The sequence below is a fragment of the Danio rerio genome, chromosome 20 (genome assembly GCF_052040795.2).
Source record: "Danio rerio strain M-AB ecotype USA chromosome 20, GRCz13ab, whole genome shotgun sequence".
NCBI classification, from domain to species: Eukaryota; Metazoa; Chordata; class Actinopteri; order Cypriniformes; family Danionidae; genus Danio; species Danio rerio.
In genome coordinates this window covers 16046921-16067319 of record NC_141040.1, presented here as the reverse complement: position 1 = coordinate 16067319, position 20399 = coordinate 16046921, and the positions used below count along the sequence as shown (strand labels likewise).

Here is a 20399-nt window from a genome sequence, read left to right as displayed (position 1 = left end):
TATCCCACCAGCATGGGAAAGGTGCACAGCAGGCATTGATTCAAGCATACAGAACACTGCAAAAAAATGTTTTTCTTACTAAGAGTTTTGCCTCTTGTTTCTAATCTAAATATCTAAATATATATAAATATAATATATAAATATATATATATAAATATAAAATTCTTAAATCAAGAAGCATCGTCTAGACTAGTAAGAAATATTGTTTTGTTTTCAGAACGAATAGGTCTATAAGTGAGGAAGTGAGGTTTTCCTTAAAACAAGCAAAATAATCTGCTATAGGGTTAAGCAAAATACTTGAAAGTAAGAAAAATATTTTGCAGTGAAGGCTACAGTGAGGGATGGGCAAAATACATTGAAATTTATTTTAAAAGAAAATACCAAAATCAAAATAATGTTTGGTTATTAGACAAACTGTAGTTTGTGGACCAAGCTATCATTCTATCTTTGGTTAGAATAGGAAGAATCGCCAACAACTTTGTCTTGGTCCGTACAACCAAACACACGAGGAGTGACATGGAAACAGACCCTGAAATCCACCACTTCGGAATAATCCTGCACAGCTTTTTGATAAGAAGGTGAACTCTCTTCCTCACCATGCAGTGGATTTGATGTACACAATATTTCCTCTATTTTTATTTTATTTGTTTTTTAAGAGAAAGGAGAACAAAGTATCAATGCTTATATATATTTTTAATTAATATCAGACTCAATGTGAATGTTTTTGTATGTAACTCCAAGTTCAGACTGCACGATTTGAAAAGAAGTTGCATCAAAGATGTTTTTAAACTGTACGACTATTTGGTGTAGTGTTCTGTTGCTGCTGTGTTTACACTGGAAAATAGATCTGCACTGCACTACAACAACTTTGTCTCAGTCTGCAAATTACGTCTTACAACCAATCACGCAAGAAGTGACATAGAAACAGATCCTAAATTCCACCTCAAACTACAGTTTCGCATCAAATAATGACCAATTTGAGAATTTGATTTGTTATGATGAGGCCCACACAGAATCTGTGCTCAGAGAAATCCACAGATATCTGCAGATTTCCAGTCAATCATTGAGTCTATGTATTTACTTGCGTAAATGTATTTTTATTTATACATGTTTTTAAATTAACTTGACTAATATTATTGTGATATAATAATAGTAATATTAAAATGTTGATATGATTTATTTACAATACAGTTTGTAAGGTAATTTTCTGTCCTTTAATAGATATATTATATGAGAGACTTGCTTTGTTTACCAAATAAGTAGATCTAATGGGATTTGCATTAAATAAAAATTAAAAATGTAAAAATTTTTTCAACAAACTTTTCAGCAGAAATAGCAAAACTTTTTCTCAGATTCTGAGAAACTGTAGTATAAAGTGACGTGAAACAAACAAAAAAAAAACGTTTATCCATTTAGATGGAAATGACAAACTACACGCTTTACATATATTTATCTCAGTTTTATATCATCTAAACGCAAATTTTGTCCTTGTTTTGTACCACACTAGCTTTTTAATGTCTTTGAAGACTGACATACTGATAGTAACTTCTCTAAAACATTATTTTAATTTCACTGGACCTTTAACGTGTCACAATTTTGGACCAAATGTCTGGACTGTGCAATAAACTATACACTACAAAGAGCTCTAGAAAAGTGGTCTGCATGACTTGCATCATGTTCCAACTTAGTGCCTAAATATGCCTTATTCAATACTGTAGTAGACAGATGGCTGTATCTGAATAGTTTTCATACAGAGTAACGCTAATTCAGTAATGCAGACTACAATATATATTCACTCACCTTAATGTCATTCCAATCCAGTAGAACTTTTGTTAATCTGCAAAATATTTATGAAGGTATTTAATAAAACCTGATACATAGATGTCCTTTGTTTAAAAATCAGTTTCACCTTCTTGCAGAAACTCACATATACTGTATTTTGATCCACATGGCTTGTGCCTGGATCAACATAGGTATGATGACAGAATTGTTTTTTTTTTTTTCGCAAACAAATGCTTCAATGGAATTGTAATTTGTTTAAGCATACCCCTAACTATTTGTTATACATGAAAAGAAATCTGAGAACTGGAGCATAAATGTTTGCTTTATACACAGGCAGCCTTTTGCAATACATTTCACATAATTCTACAGATTTTGCCCTAAAACCAACACATAAAAAATCATAGTAATAATGTAGTAGTTTGGACAGCACTCACTCCTGCAGTGTTTGACTGTACGGCTGCTGCAGGCTTCATGGTGGCTGTGCTCTGGGGTCAGGAGCTCAGCTGCATTCCTCAGCTCTTGTGTCACACCATTAAGGATCAGCGAGGAGGGGGCTCTGAGCTCTGTTTCTAATCAGCTCCCTTGCTTTTTTTCCTTCTTCTTCTTCTTCATGCTTCCCTCCATCCCCCTCTTTCTGTCTTTATGTGTGCTTTGGAGCTCCATGTTGAGTGATGTCACAGTTCTGTCAGGGTTCCCCATAATTCGCTTTGACAGAAGTCAACCACACCCCCACCGACACTCACTGAAGCAAATCTCTTTCCTTGATTCTCCTCTTTTTTTTCCACTTAACATCTTTATTTCTCTCCCTGCATGCACACTTTGATATGTCTTTGTCATCACTCTACTCATCTAGACTCTTCTGCATGTTCATGTGTCTTTGTTTTTGATTGGTCAGGCAGATGGAGATGGTTCAAGCCAGACGGAGAGCTTCTCTATGGACCCTCAGTTGGAGCGTCAGGTCGAGACCATCCGCAACCTGGTGGACTCCTACATGAGCATCGTCTACAAAAGCATCCGAGACCTGATGCCCAAGACCATCATGCATCTTGTCATCAACAATGTCTGTGTCCTCTGTTTCTAACAGTGATATAACATCTAATGTAAAAATAAAAAAATCTATAGCTTAAAGGAGCTAATAAATTTGACCTTAAAATGGGTTCCAAAAAAATAAAAACTGCTTTTATTCTAGCCAAAATAAAGCAAATTAGACTTTTTCCAGAAGAAACAAATATTATCAGACATACTGTGAAAATGTCCTTGCTCTGATAAACATAATTTGGGAAATGTTTAAAAACAAAACAAAGAAAAAAAATTCAAAGGGGGCTGTTATTTGAATCATTGCGGAAATGTGTGCATGCAGTTCTCCAAGCTCATTTAACACACAATTGTTATTCTCAGTTGCTTTGGTGCATTTCTCACAACACTATTTACATTTGCACAGCAGTTAATGCATTTCTCAAACAATTAGTTATTTGTAATGTAATGTAATGTAATGTGTATTTACATAGCGCATTTATTGTGTATGGCCATTCACCCAAAGCGCTTTACAATCATGAGGGGGTTCTCTCCACACCACCACTAGTGTGCAGCATCCACTTGGATGATGCGACAGCAGCCACAGGACAACGGCGCCAGTGCGCTCACCACACACCAGCTATTGGTGGAGTGGAGAGACAGTGATCGAGCCAATTCGGTGGAAGGGGATGATTGGGAGGCCATGATCGTAAGGGCCGATAGAGGGACTTTCACGAGAAGTGCCATGGGATTTTTAATGACCACAGAGAGTCAGGACCTCGGCTTAACGTCTCATCCGAAAGACGGCGCCCACTGACAGTGTTGTGTCCCCTTCACTTTTACTGGGGCATTAGGACTCACACAGACCACAGGTTGAGCGCCCCCTGCTGGCCTCACTAACACCACTTCCAACAGCAACCTAGTGTTCCCTAGTGGTCTCCCATCCAGGTACTGACCAGGCTCAGCCCAGCTTAGCTTCAGTGAGTAACCGGTCTTGGGCTGCAGGGTGACATGGCTGTGTGCACATTATAGTAGCAGTATTTCGTTCATTCCTTCCAACAAATTGCAAATGCTTTTGGACATGCATCAATTGCTTTCTTAAAACTCTCTGCTGTTTTATAACATTATCATCTGCTTATGTCATGTCATTCAAAATTAACTAAACTTGTGAATGCTGAATAGTCATTCCAATGAAAAACTAATAGTCCTCATTTCATTACTGGAGTCATTGCATACAGAAATACTGAACTATTTTTCAAAATCTGTCAAGCAAATTTTATTAAAAAAGTTTAAATCTTTTTTTCCTGAAAATACCTTCAAAATTAAACAATTTCATGAATGACTTACAGACCTGTGTGTGTTGTAGGTTCGGTTCCAATATGTACTGCAATATTGTTAACAGTTGTGCACAGTTTGACCCAAAGAAAGTTTATGTTTGTTGTAAATAAGGGTGTATTTATTCTGTTGCACAATGCTGTGAATAAATTAAAATTGTAAAGAGCAAATGCAGTAAAAATGTGAAACATACATATTCAGTGTCTTGTACTCGGGTACCTCACTAAATGCAGTGATGTCTAACTTTACTGGAGTTTTTAAATGGCTGTGCAAATAGTAAATTGTGCTGTCTTGAGCATTTTCAGGAAGAGTCACCAAAATCTGACTTTTTTTGCATTGGGAAAACTGGAGTAAACTCATAATGAAAACATGACAAAGCCATTTAACTATCTTGTTCATAAACAATGGTGTCGGGACTTTTCATCTTGATGACATTGACACTTAAATTGACATATAAAAGAATACTTGCTTTTTAGGAATGAGCTATCCATTTTGAGCAAGTGACATCCTTTTTGAAGTTATCAACTATGTTTTGCAGTTTGTACCAATTGTTTTGAGAAATACATCAACTGTTGTGCAAATGTAAATAGTGTTGTGAGAAATGCACCAAAGTTACTGAGAAAAACTATAATTCTTTTTACACTGCACTATGACTTTATATTCTATACTGTACATAATTTTTGTTAAATGACAAGACTAATAATTAAATGTCAATAATTATAATAACTAAATTATTAAAATAATAATTACAAAAATCAAGGCTAGATCAAATTTTATTTTGGTAAAATAAGCATAATCTAGAGCTCTTTACCTTTCATATAAGCCACTTCTGTCCTAAAACATGAATAGGCGACAAAATTTTGTCAGGTAGTGTATATATGCATACTTCAGAATTACACTACTGAAGTATGCTTCTATACTGCACTTTAAGTGTTGTATATGTTTCTCACCATAGGTTAAGTTAGTTTGAAATATAGGTTTTCTGAACTTTGGAGTAACTAGAGTAAAAAATTAGGCATTATTGTGCAATAATATTGTATAACGAAATAATACATTTTTGTGTGATTACATGTACCATCTTATTGTCTGGTCAATTTATATTTCTCAAAATAGTTGTTGAATATTTAGTTTGACTTTGGACTTTTATACCAAGGGACATCATTAACTAAATAGATAGCTATTTTATTTCAGTTTTCTAAGAGTATGGCAAAGCTCAAAACACATTTATAGCAATATCAACAGAGGAACTGTGGAATTCATTTCAGAATTTTTAGAACCAATCAGAATCCACCTAAAAAGCTTGAGCACTTACAGTACAGTACAGTGTCAGACAATAGAACTGCAGTAAAGCTGCTTATGGTTTGGTCCTCAATGTAGTTGACATTATGGTTAAAATGGGCCTATCGGACAAATTGGTGAGATGATGTGTCAGTAAATGCCTGTTCTGCTAGTCAGAATAAAACCACTTTATAAAGAATATATATATATATATATATATATATATATATATATATATATGTAATCATCAGTCTCTACATCATATTTCAGTATCAAACATACCTTTATTTTTCTGTTCTTTACCAATAGGTAGAAGAGTTCATCCACTCTGAGTTGCTGGCTCAGTTGTATTCTTCAGGAGATCAGTACTCTCTGATGGACGAGTCTCCTGAGCAAGCCTTGCGCAGAGAGGAGGTTCTGCGTACCCATGCTGCCCTGAAAGAGGCTCTGAACATCATCACTGACATCTCCACCACCACCATCTCCACCCCGCTGCCACCTCCCGTAGATAACTCCTGGCTATCCAGTGGCTCGCTTCACCGCAGGTACCTCCAGCTGTCTCCCTCATCATCCGCCGGTGACAGGTCTTAATCAATGACTGTAAAAAATATGGACGACGCGACAGCCCTTTTTCCCATTGAACGCCTTGAGGGCAAAACGCCTGCTTGACGGGCACAAACTGTCGCAAAAGACTGCTGAAATTGGAGCCAGACATGCGCAGAAGGACTGTTTGATGGAGCCAGAGGAGGAGCCGCGAAAATGAGCAGAGTCGAGCTTCCAATCAAACGCTTTATGTAAAATCAACTACGCCCCCCGAACTTCTCAGCATGCGTTTGCTGTCATATCAACACAAATGGATGTAATAACGTTAACAAATATGAGGGTTTTATATATTCAATCGCGCCAGCTCCAGGCCGCAGCGCATAACTTACTCGCGGCGTCGCGGGGTGATTCCGGCTCGCATGCGGCAGCGCCTGCTCGCTCGGCCGCCGCATGTGGCTCGATTGACTCGGACTGGAATCGGGCAGTGAGTCCAGGCATCCGGAGTAGGTCCAGCAGAGGTAACATTAGTCAGTCTGAGCTCTAAGAGATAAGTCTCCGGCAGGCGAGAATCTAGCCGGAACTGTGTTTTGCTATCTGGGTGGCTAGGCGTGTATCAGCAAACTAATAAAGCCCGAAAAAAGCCCTGAACTTAGCGAATAAACAGTGTTCCACCAGGATCATGTATGTCAGAAACTATAGTTTACTGCTGAACTCATTTTGTCATGGTAAAATAACACAGAAATCGAATAATAACATTTCAGTCTACTTCAGTCTCCTGCCGAAGCTCAGACGCCGCGCTTTGAGAAACTGTCAATCACAGCTGTGTATCACGATGACACGCCCAGCATTAAATTACTGCTAAAAACAAACTGTTTACAAAAATGAAGATCTGCACCTATTTCAGCACAATAACCAGTGCCTTAATCGACCAGAACTATCTTTCGGGACATTTTATTGCAAGTGTAATATTTTTTTTTATTTGGGCTCAAGTCTCCTTCATTAACACGGAGGAGGCGGGCTTTATGACTTGTACTGCAGCCAGCCCCCAGGGGGCGATCTAACGGCCGAAACCTTCACTCAAACGTAGGCTTGCGGCACACTTGGTCTTAATTTGGCTCTTAGAGTTTGGTTAGTGCTCAGGCACATAATTAATAGTGGACCGTTGGCACTCGCGCACACTGAATCACCAGGCTTCCAGGAAATATCATGGAATTGTGTTTTCCAAGCCTACAAAACTGACTGAGATTAATAACAAATTAAAGGTCATGGAAAGTTAATTATTTTAGCTGGATGCTCTTGCGTAGAGGAGACGCCGTAGCACTGTTGGAGCTCGTTCACACGTAACGTGTCTTTGCATCTAAAAACAAGAAGCAACATTCAGGAATGGTATAAAAGAAAAATGAGGCATAAAGCATGAGGTTACCCAGACACAACCATTGAGCACCTGTAAACAGAAACTTGCAATAGTTGCCTCACTTCTGAGAATTTCTGAACAGTGATGAGCTGCACTGCTTGTGAAATTTGAAGTTCTTTAAACTTCACAAAGCATCTAACAACATGGCGTTCACGTGCACGGTGCTTAAAAAGACACAAGCATAACGGTCACACGCATCTGCCAAACGCGTGTTTATATTGAAAAGCAATAGAAAAGCAGCACATTGGAAAGAGAAAAACATATTGTGTGTGAACAACCCAGTTAGTTAATCAAGTATTCAAGTTTTTTTTTTTTTTTTTTTTGAATAAAAAAAAAAAAATGAACAATTTATTATTGAATTAGAATTCTTCTCTGCACTTTTGCTTCTCACCCCTGTGGTTTGATTGGCAGGTTTCAGTGTAGACATCGGAAAATCAAATGCAAATGAATTTGTGATTCCATTTGAGTTTCAGCAGGTTACAGGTTAATGAAGCAACTAATATTGCTATTTAGATATGTCATTTACTAAAATCTTCTGTGAAGCTGCTTTAACACAATCTACATTGTAAAAGCGATATACAAATAAACATAGCTTATAAGACATGTGATACATCTGCAAATGAACTTTGCTTTTTCATTTGAAATGTGGCAGTCACTGCGCTTTCGCGGAAGTGGAAATGCAAACAGAAATGCTGGATTTGCAGTTGCATTTGGATTATGTCACAATTTACGCGTCCACATATTGAAAATGCAATGTCAAATCCTATTTACAACTGCTATTGAACATTGTCCGGGTTGTCCTTCCATACAGTACATCTCATCAGCAAGACAAATGACCATATCTTAATCTGCCCATGTTGATGTTTACATTTGAAGCCATTAATGCCCAATTTCAAGAATAATGAGAGCATCCACTGGACTCTATTTTTAATGATCTAGGCACAAAGTCTAAAGTGCAGGGCGCAAAAGCATTAAAGGCGTGTCAGAATGCACATTTGCTATTTTAAGGACAGAAAAATCCACTTTGCGCTGTGGCGCATGGTCTAACAAGAGTGAGCTTATTCTCTTAATGGGTTATGGGTGTGTTTTGAGAATAAACTAATCAGAGTCTCATCTTCCATTCCCTTTAAGAGTCAGTTGCGTCATGCCATAGCGCATTTGCTATTTACATGATGGACTTTGTAAGTGGAAAAACTGAGCATTTCACTAGCGAGAAAACAGTTAAACAGACCATCTGCAGCGCGAGAATGAGAGATGATCCTCCTCATTCTTTGTTTCACTTTCACTCTCTTTCGTGGATAAGGAAACTTGTTGTACGCACAGACATCCATTAGCCTATACATAATTAATTTTGTTTGTTATGCGCAAAGATTTGTTTCAAAACTTTTTCTTAAATCAGTTCTAATTTCCAGCAAAAGAACAAATGAATAATAATAACGAAGTGTGTTCAAACAACTGAGTTATATCCAAAGACACGTTCTTTGCCCTATATGGTCTAAGACCTGACAGGGGAAAATCTAAGCTTGTTTTTAATTAAAACAAATATAAATATGCATTTAATAAATAAAACTAATAATAATAATAACATTATACAAAAGCAAATTTTCATGAATAAACTGAAAAAGCCCCGGAGAAGAAGAAAACATGAAGGCAGTGGTTTTTATATTAATGTAGAAAATAATATTTTTTGTAATATTTTAATCCTTAGATTAAAATAGATCATCATATCAGCTATGTTTCACAAGAAAACCATCCACAAGATGGTATGATAATTGTAAATTAGGAGAGAAAATGCATCAAAAATTTATTGACCTTATTCTCCGCAGACGAGCGGGCGCTGCCATTTGAACCTTTTTGGCACGAGACTTCCGGTCTCATTCACTTCCATTCATTTTTAGACATTAAAAACTGCTCGTTTCGCTGTTTGATGTTGCAAACTGATATTTCCTTGTTAAAATTATTCTACTTGGTCTGTATAGTCATGCAAACATTTGTTTGTAGAGCAAGTAGTTTGACCGTTTTTTTGGCGTTTATTATTCCTTGTCATTTCTCCCATAGGCGACTGAAACGGAAGTTCTAAGACAATCGCGAAAACAGGCGCACTTCCGCATTTTAGAATAAGGTCAATATGATGTATTCCTTTTATAAACAGCACATATATTTCTTAGATTTGCAACATTGATATATGTTAGATCCATCATTACGAGAAGCGCCACCTCATGCACATCACTATTTTGTCTTCCCCCTCTTATTGAATAATCAAATGTAATGTAAATGTAAACATTGTACATTCTCATTGCTGCTCAACAATAATTACCACTTCGCTCCATTGCAGCTGCTGCTGTGTGACTATTGCGAATGCACACATTGTGATATTAATGTTGAAATTATAAATTGTACAGCCCTACACAAATGACCAAATTAATAAAATATACAATATATGTGAATTCTGTGAATGTGAATTATGTGAAATGACAGGAAAAAACAATAAAAACAGACAGTATTCTAATATTAATTATAATATACACTCTAAAATATCCAGTCCCTACACAAATCGATCAAAGTTAACTTTTTAAGTGGATTGATCATGGAAAAAATCAATAATTGTGTTGTTTTAGCTCATTTTAACTAAGTAGTTTGGACAAGCAGCAAAATATATATTTTTAACTGTATACTATACAGTGTTTCCTCTAGGATTTTTTCCAGCTGTGGTGGCAGGCCTTTTGTTTTTTACACAGATTTACCAAACTACCTGTGGCGTTATTTCAATGACAAATGCCGTGACCGCAGTATTAGAAGTCAAGATCGCAAATGTGTAATACCCTACAAGCATGCAAATCTTTTTGCTTGCACGCCGATTTCCTCTGTTCGTGCACATATCTTCTTGCACGGCAACTCAAATGAACGCTGCTCAAGATCTTCTTGTGCGCTCTCAAACATACGTTGCTGAAGTGCGATTTAGTTTGTTTACGTAGTGAGTATCTCTCCAACATTTATTAGATTTGCTAGGAATATTTATGAATGTCTCCAATAGATCCACAGAGTAGCATTAATGCATCCTGAAGTAAAATAAATCGGCTATACGTCGTGTTTGCTGGCCTCACACGTCACGCACCTGTCAGTCAGCCAGTAAGCACGTCACCTTAAAGGGTTAAACAAATGACACACAGCACTACTACGGTTACAGAAAAGTTTGCTCTGTTATAATTTACTTGCCATTTAATACGTTTTGGTGCGATTATCGTCCACTATTAAAAAAATAAAACGTTTTGAATGAGAAGCTGTAATGTAGCCGTGGTGGTACGAATTTTGGCATGGCGCTTCGCCACGCATGAATGAATGTAGCGGAAACCATACTATATAAAAATAATATTAAAAAAATAATATATAATAATCCTCTTTTATTTTCTCAGGTCTCCTAAAGGTTATAGTGTCCCTAAGAAGCATCCAGCTCCAGCTGCTCCATCTCAACACGTTCGCTTGGAAGCTCAGCCTCTACCTGTCTACAACAACAAAGATAACACCAACACCACCAGCCATCCCAAACGAGTCCCTCCTAGTGTTCCCAGGTAAACTCCGACTGCTTTTCAACCTGCAGCCACTCCAGGGGTTTCAGACCAAGTCTTGGTATATTTCAACACACTTAGTTTCTGCATGCTAATAACACGATTTAGTTTGTCATCTAATGTTTGTCTACTTTACGAAAGGGGATTTTTATGTGTGTTCTCTCCATCAACAACACAGCTGAATAAACTTTCAATTAATAAAGTAACCTGTACCTCGAGGGCTGGAATCAGGTGCGTAAGCGTTGAAATAGCCAGAATATTTGAAATGAACCCAACGACCTGTAACCACATAGGCTTTTTAAACAGTACATTTTCCAAGCTTGTGGTTTCCAGAATTACTCATTTGTGAAATCAAGGTCTTAAAATGTATGAAGAAAGAAAGAAAGAAAGAAAGAAAGAAAGAAAGAAAGTATAAACCTGTATAAATGTATAGTCACACAAAGATTAAAGTGAGAAATGCTTTGTTATAGTGTAGACATGTCTAAAAGGCTGACACTGACTTTCAACGCAAACCACATTTGTTGGTCAATGTGTCAATTTCTTAGGGAACTGTTTTTGCTTTGATATGCAACTCTTTAGGGGTGGCATGGTGGCTCAGTAGTTAGCACGGTTGCCTCATTGCAAGAAGGACGCTGGTTTGAGTCCCGGCTGGGCCAGTTGGCATTTCTGTGTGGAATTTGCATGTTTTCTCGATGTTTGCCTGGGTTTTCTCTGGGTGCTCTGGCGGGTGTGTTTAGGTGTTTCCTAATACTGGTTGTGTAAAACATATGCTGGAATAGTTGGCGGTTCATTCTGCTGTGGCAACCTCTGAAATAGAGACTAAGCTGAAGGAAAATGAATGAGTGAATGAATGAATGAATGAATGAATGAATGTAACTTCTTTGTAACCAGTTTTCTATCAGATTAACTATATTTTGCCAGCACAATTTTGCCAAGCACTGGTAAATGTGACTACACCATTTATCACAGAGAAAAGGCTTTTTGTAAACATTCATATTCCTCTAAATGGCAGTTCTTTGGCTGCAATAATTCCCAGTGGAAGTATATGATTTGAAATGCGCCATATTTGCTCGCTGGACCACAGAAACCTTTCAATACTGAAAAATCCACCTATTTGTGTGCGCATTTTAGGGTGCTTTCACACCTACACTTTTGTTTCGGAACATACCTCTTTTGCCCAGTTAGCGCGGTTTGTTTGGCAAATGTGAACAGGGCAATCGCACTCTGTTCTGCGCCAAAGTAATCGCTCCGAGACCGCCTGAATGAGGTGGTCTCGGCTCGATTGAAACGAACCCTGGAGCGGTTCGATTGCAGTGAGAAAGCGATCCGATCCGAGCGCGGTTAAATCACAGTGTTTTATGGATATGTAATAGCCTTACGGCTATATGAAGAGAGAATTATGAGTTGGGCGAGAAGTTTCGCGAGTCTCCGGATGCCCGCAAATCTCGCGTCTCCGTCCCAGTCCTCAAATAGGCATCGTTGCGCACCCTTCTCACCCCTCCCCACCGCGTCTCTCCTCAGACACGTTGCTCGCGCGCACCCTGTCAATCACCACCAAACCACCACCTCTCCTGACAGCTTAGCGGGACGCTGCAAAATAAACCCTGACACTCTGACCAATGTAAAGAGAGTTTACTCGCACGTGACTTGTTTTAGCTCTTTTGGTCCGATTAGAAACTTTGCAGTGTGAAAGCGAACCGCTCCAAGGGCAAAGAGCAACAATGTAACAATTGTAATCTCTGTTTCGGAACAACTGAATCGATTCACAGGTGTGAAAGCACCCTTAAATTCTCGCGTAAAAATGTTTATTGGAAAAGCCAAGATGCTCATAAATTTTTAATTCACTCACAGTAATCACCAAATGCTGTAAAAAATATGGACATAATATTCGTGATGTCACCTATAGGTTTCTGAAGAGCGCATATGAAGCTAAAGGTGGCCATGGCCAACCGTTGCCATTTTGTTTGTGTGTCAAAAATGACACACAAATGCAAAGAGGCAGGACATGAGCGGAGCTACAGGTGCCTGCTAGCATTTTGCTTAGATAAGTTTTTCTTTGGGAGAAACACTTAACACTTCATTACCTACGACTCGTTTGTGTTCTGACCACATGTGCTTGCATACTATATCAATAAAGTGTTTAGTCTTTTAAAAACACTGTTTTATTACATCCACTAAGCATTGTTTTAAAATGTTTTTTAACGTTACAAATGGAAAAAAAACTAATTACTTCCAATTACTTTAAATATAGCCGGTAAAAGTAAATGCAAGGCTACTCATGAAATTCAGACATAACAATGTGAGTTTGCATGCCATATTATCTGCTAATTGTAAGAAATAATCTTAAAAGGCAATTGAATTTGTTAAGCCATATGAGACAAAATAAAAATACCATATACAGTATATATGCTGAGTTCCGCGGCTAATCAGCCAGAATCAGCTGAGGTGAAATGATAATAACCTATCCATACTAACTTTAATTTACACCTAAAAACGAATGAAATATGGAAAAAAGTGATTCTCATTTTATCAAAATTTTTTGCAGTCACTAAAGCTATTATTTTTCATGAGTCCAACATATAGCTGTAAAAGAAAACTTACAATTGAAACAAAAAATGATGCGTGAAGCACTAAAAGTGGACCATATTAATATGATTTTGAGTATGAATAAGTTTGAATGAATTTGAATACTAACATTATTGTTGTTATCCATAAATTTTCAATAGAGAGGTTATAAAAATCATCAAGCTCTTTTATTCGGTTTTCATTTTTTATCATTCAAATAGTCAAATTCTGACTGAGGAAAGTTGAATGAGCTGGCCAGTTTGTAATTAGCCTAATAAATGACAATAGTCTACATTTTTTTTAATTGAAAACTTTAACAGATTCCTATTTTTTTCTAATATTTCTTTCTAATACAGTGCATCTGGAAAGTATTCATAGCACTTAACTTTTTTTTCACTTTAATTTTTTTATGTCACAGACTTATTCCAAAATGAATTAAATTCAATTACTTCCTTAAAATTCATTGATTTATTCTTTTTTTTTTGGCCTAGACCCTTTCTTAATCAGGGGTCGCACAGCGAGATGAACCGACAACTTATCCAGCATATGTTTCAGGCAGTGGATGCCTTTCCAGGCACAACTCATCACTGGGAAACATCCATACACACTCATTCACACACATACACTACTGACAATTTAGCTTACCCAATTCACTTACACAAATGGCTTTGGACTTGTGGGGGAAACCGGGGAAACCCACGCAAACACAGGGAGAACATGCAAACTCCACACAGAAACGCCAACTGACCCAGCTGGGGCTCTAGCAATCTTCTTGCTGTGAGGCAATTGTGCTACCCACTGCGCCACCGTGCTGCTCTTCCTCAAAATTCTACACACAATACCCCATATAATGACTGAAAAAGCTGAAAAATCACAAGTACATAAGTTTTCACAGCCTTTGCAATGAAGCTGTAAATTGAGCTTAGGTACATTCTGTTTCCACTGATCATTCTTGAGATGTTTCAGCAGCTTAATTGGAGTTCACCTGTGGTAAATTCAGTTGATTGGACATGATTTGAAAAGGCATACACCTGTCTATATAAGGTCCGAGGGTTACCAGTTCATGTCAAAGCACAAACCAAGCATGAAGACAAAAGAAATTGTCTGTGGACCTCTGAGACAGGATTGTCAGGGTAAGGTTACATAAAAAAAATTGCTGCTCTAAAAGTTCCAATGAGCACAGTGGCCTCCATCATCCGTAAGTGGAAGAGGTTTAAAATCACCAGAACTCTTTCTAGAGCTGGGCTGCCATCTAAGCTGAGTCATCTGGGGAGAAGGGCCAGGGAGGTAATCAATAACCCAATGGTCACTCTGTCTGAGCTCCAGCATTTATCTGTGGAGAGATCAGAACCTTACAGAAGGACAACCATCTGTGCAGCAATCCACCAATCAGGCCTGTATGGTAGAGTGGCCAGACGGAAGCCACTCCCCACCTGGAATTCGCTAAAAGGTATCTGAAGGACTCTCAGACCATAAGAAACAAAATTCTCTGATCTGATGAGACGAAAATTGAACTGTTTGGATTGAACGCCAGGCATTTTGTTTGGAGAAAAGATACATGGTGGTGGCAGCATCATGCTGTGGTGATGTTTTTCAGCAGCAGGAACAGGAAGACTAGTCAGGATAGAGGGAAAGATGAATGCAGCAATGTACAGAGACATCCTGAATGAAAACCTGCTCCAGAGTGACCTTAACCTCAGACTGGGACAACGGTTCATCTTCCAGCAGGTTAATGACCCAAAGCACACCGCCAAAATATCTATGGATGACTTCACAACAACTCAGTGAATGTCCTTGAGTGGCCCAGCCAGACCCTAGACCTAAATCCTATTAAACATCTCTGAAAAGATCTGAAAATGTCTGTACACCATCGCATCCCATCCAATCTGATAGAGCTTGAGAGATACTGTAAAGAGAAATAAGCAGAAATTCCTAAAGACAGGTGTGCCAAGGTTCGGACATCATATCCAAAAAGACTTGAGGCTGTAATTGCTGCCAAAGGTGCATCAACAAAGTATTGAGCAAAGGCTGTGAATACTTATGTACAAATGATTTTTCAGCTTTTTTATTTTTTATTAATTTGCAACAATTTCAAAATCTCTTTTTTCAAATTGTCATTATGGGGTTATTGTGTGTAGAATTTTGAGGAAATAAATGAATTTAACCCATTTTGGAATGAGGCTGTAACAGAAAAAAAATGTGGAAAAAGTAAAGCACTATGAATACTTTCCTGATGCACTGTATATGATGTAATACATTTGTATTTTAAAAATGAAGAGTTCAGATGCAAAAAGCAAAAGTGAAATTTCCATTGAAAATTAGCATTTTTCTCGGACACGTGTTTATGTTTATTTATTTCATTTTAAAAACATTTAAAAGAGTGATTCTTTGCAATAAACTTGAAATAATTGAAAGAAGCCATGCTAGAGCAAATTTTTTAAGGAAATTTTAAACGACTTTTAGAGGATGTTTGCATAAGAACTTTTCAAATATGTATTTATTTATATTTCTTTATTCTAAATTTTTGTAAAATATTTTGGTACATTAAAAAGTGTGGCTATAATGACCATCCGGCAAGTTAATCCAGCAAAAAATAGTGCTTAAATTTTCACTAAAATGCAGTAATTAATTCTCATAATTAAATAGAAAATGAGTCTAATAACTGCAAAAAGGTCAACTTTTGGAGAAAAAAGAATCACCCCTTTCACCAGGCTGGCCACAGGCCTGTTGGGTATATTATCACTAGGAGTTTTCTCACCAAGGAGTCTGTACAACCTTCGACAGAGTTTCCCCACTGGTAATTATGGCATTATGGTAGCGTTCATTTGAGATGGTCTCATAAATATAATCAATCCAGCTTGACTTTATGGCAGCGTTTGATTGTTAAAAAGCAGTTTAAGATCTGTGAGCTCTTCTAACCTTCCCAAATGTTGGGATTTATGCTCGTGGTGAACACAACTAATAAGAGCGTATTGCCTGAAAGCTAGTCTTGTTCTTGGATTGGTGTTTTAGGGTGCGTTTAGAGAGTAGAGCTCTTGGTGATATATATGCATACCTTACCTTCACATGTGTGATAGATGAGACCACGTGTTCACTGGTCCCAAAACTACAGCACTAGATCACAGACGCTGTTGTCTGCACTCACTGTGAACATATGGTCTGTAAAGAGGGGGGGGGGACATGAATGTTCACTTCAACAGATGTCATTGCTCAATCACACAGCCCAACATATTTACATTTAAGGCTTTGAAAAATCACACTCATTTTCAAGAAGCTGTGAATATGTTGGTGAAATTATGCAAGTGGTCTAGAACTCCTGATCCTTTCTGTGAAATATTATAAATATATTTAAATTTCCTAAGTAAAGACATTTTTATAAATCATAGTTTCATAATTTCTTTTGTCTTTGGCATGATGACAGTATATTTATTGGTAGTTATTTTGTAGTATGATTTTTAGTTGAAAGTGAAATTTAACAGTAGGTCTATTCATTTAACTATTGGAAAATTTAAAGTTATTGGAAAAAAAGTGGTTTGTTCTGTGACCAATTGGAAAGAAAATTAAAGGAGCTAATATATTTGACCGTATACACTGATAGCTAGACCAGCTAGACCAAAAGAAATAAGACTTTCTCCTATATATATATATATATATATATATATATATATATATATATATATATATATATATATATATATATATTTCACTTGTGGGCTAATGATTTCAGCACAGGCTCGTTCTGAAAACGTAGCCCTATATACATTTCTGGAGATCGCAAATTATGTAGCCAAAAGTACGTATGGCTGCATTTCATATTTAAAATGAATGCTACGGGGGGGTATGACGATGTTTCTTTTTGCACTAGCAGCTGACCCCTTACTCCATATGGATGGCTTTACCGCTGTTACCAGTTTGTCCAGTAGCTTGCCATGTACGTCGCTGAACTTGAGACGCAAAGAGGGGTTTACCATGACGACGGGGTTCAAGTCAGGCAAAGTAAATGACAGGATGAGAATATGGTAAAACCTGAAAACAAGATATAAATCAGGAGGCTTTTATCATTTATGGATTGCTTTTGAAAAACATTGCCAGTTGGGTTTAGGGTAGGAGGAAGGTGGGTCAGTTGATCTGTCAGTCAGTCAGACTGAGAACAGCAGCCGCGAATGGCACTAGCGAGAGAAATTTGAAATGTCAAAAAGTGTACACAGCGGCCTCTGGTGGATTCGCGAAAACAAAAACCACCAGAAACGCACCTTCTAACGTCGGCTTCACACCGCAACAAAAGCAGGACATGAGCAGATCATGCGCAACACTTGTAGAGAGCAGAAGCAGCACGCAGACGTTTGCCTTTCACTCCAGCTTCGTCTGCAGTGCGCAGCTCATCGCAAGCTGCTGCACAAATCAATCTATCTCTGTCTATTCTATCTAGTTACCTATCTCTCTATATATACAAAGACACTTCTTTTTTTACTTTTCTATAATGTTAACTTAACCTGCAAGTCTTTATTTTACAAATTATATAGATCATGCAGTACTGTATGCTTCTCAAGCTCTATGAGGAGTATCATTCATGTCTGGTGCACTCAGAAGACAATCGCCTGTGTTATGTCATTTTGTTTTTGATTTTCAGGATGTTGTAGGCCTAGTTATAATAATATTTATACAATAAAGTTATAATGAAATCTATATATGATCAAACTAGTGTTACTTTATCTGCTTCAGCAATGTCCAGCGGCAGAGTAACAGCTTGTCAACTGATGCTCATGCAAAGGATGAGACGGACAAAAGTGATTAATGTATGCCCTTCTTTTACTTATTTTCGTGTTGTCAGGTTTACAGTACAGCTCCCTGGTGGAGTAACTTAAGTGAACATAAAGCAAAGTCAAGTAAAACTTACTCTTTCTGCTTCAACTGCACAGCACACAATGAGCTCGCCTCATTCAGCATGCATGTCGAACTACACAACCCACAATACACTTTGCTTTGGTCTCCTGTAAATAGCAGTCTTAAAGTGGCCACTTCTGTTTCCCCTCTCCTGCAACACTAGTGTAATCTAAGCAAAACTGATTCTAAAATTGTTTTAAATTTGGTTTTGTAGTTCGGGCCTAAATAAATATTAGTTGCAATTTTTAATCGTTTAAGATCATTTGATTCACTATATATTAATCAGTAAATATTATTGCTGCGTTTATTAGGTAAAATTGAGACTTTTTGCTGTCATTCAGTGTGTTTTGGTCATTATCAATGCACTGTCACCTTAATAAGCGTGAGCAGCAAAGCAAAAATAGACCCAGCACCGAAACTATCACGGCACTGCTGCTTCAGCGACGCTCACACCTCACGCTGCTGCGCTGCTTCTGCGTGTGGTATGAAAGCTCTAATCTAATAACATGGATGCTGAAAAAACGCGATGCTCACTCTCTGCTCATGCGCTGCTTACGCTTGTGGTGTGAAACAGGCTTTAGATGTATTTGGCGCTCTCCAGAAATGTATAAAGAGGTACGTTTTCAGAATGAGCCTGGATTTAATGACTTTGACATCAACTGTATATATTTTACTCCTCTAGAAAGACAGATTATATTTCATATTTAATTAATTAAATGTACATATAGTATTTGAAAAGCTTTAATCTATGGTTAAGGTTTAGAATTAGATGTATTTAATGTAAAACAAATTTATTAAATAATGCTTATATTCTAATTATAGATGTATTCAATATAAATGTGTTTACACTTTATATGTATTTTTGTGTTATTACAGTACATATTAGGCTTTAGTGTTGCTAATAAAAATCTTAAATTACATATATATTAGATGACACGGTGGCTCAGTGGTTGTCACCTCTCAGCAAGAAGGTTGCTGGTTCGAGCTCCAGCTGGGTCAGTTAGCATTTCTGTGTGGAGTTTGCATGTTCTCCACGTGTTTGCTTGGGTTTTCTCCAGGTGCTCCGGTTTCCCCCACTGTCCAAAGACATGCGTTATAGGTGAATTGAATAAATTAAATTGGCTGTATAGTGTATGCGTGTGAATTAATGTGTATGGATGTTTCCCAATACTGGGTTGCAGCTGGAAGGACATCCACTGTTTAAAACACGCTGGGTAAGTTGGCTGTTCATTCCGCTGTGGCGAGCCCTGATTAATAAAGCCAAAGGAAATGAAAATGAACATATGTATTATATGACACTGTAAAAAATGCAGGGTAACACACAATTCATTCATGTTGTCCCAACACAAATTGATTAACTTAACAAATGTAAGTGGATTGAACATAAAACAGTTAAGTTTCCCCAAAAAAATATCCAGAATTGTGTTGTTTCAGCTCATTTTAGTTAAGTAGTTTGAATAATATGTATAATTATTATATATATATATATATATATATATATATATATATATATATATATATATATATATATATATATATATATATATATATATATTATATGTATAATTATATATATATATATATATATATATATATATATATATAAAATTATACATATATTTATATACATTTATAGATAGCACATTTTACTTTATAATTATTTATTTAAATGGATACAATTATATAAGACTCAATGATAATAATTATTATTATAATGTTCTTTATAATATAGCGTATTTAAAGCCGCAATACATACGGATCTTAACATTTCTAAAAATAGGCTTCATTTCCTTTTTATGCAAAGTATAATTGAATTCTGTGGATTATGGATTGGAATATGATCCAGACATTTCTTAGTGAGAGTCACATGAGCTGGGTGGAGGTCTTGTTGCAAATCTGTTTTTCATATTCGATTCCCCATTTTCAGCGCAGCCGGACTCTCTTCTCTCACTCTTTCTGGAGCTGCTCTTGAATTGACAATCTAGTCTAATCACCAGAGACACTACACTTCTGCCTCC

General features: G+C 37.1%; 1 protein-coding gene across 1 annotated transcript in view; it reads left to right on the top strand.

Annotated features, from left to right (window-relative positions):
• dnm3a (dynamin 3a) overlaps positions 1 to 20399 on the top strand; it is a 105741-nt gene that overhangs the window by 78495 nt on the left and 6847 nt on the right. The window contains exons 17-19 of the mRNA NM_001128524.1: positions 2678 to 2842; positions 5719 to 5954; positions 10780 to 10935. Coding sequence (NP_001121996.1) covers positions 2678 to 2842; positions 5719 to 5954; positions 10780 to 10935 — 557 coding nt within the window. The remainder of the gene's footprint in view (positions 1 to 2677; positions 2843 to 5718; positions 5955 to 10779; positions 10936 to 20399) is intronic.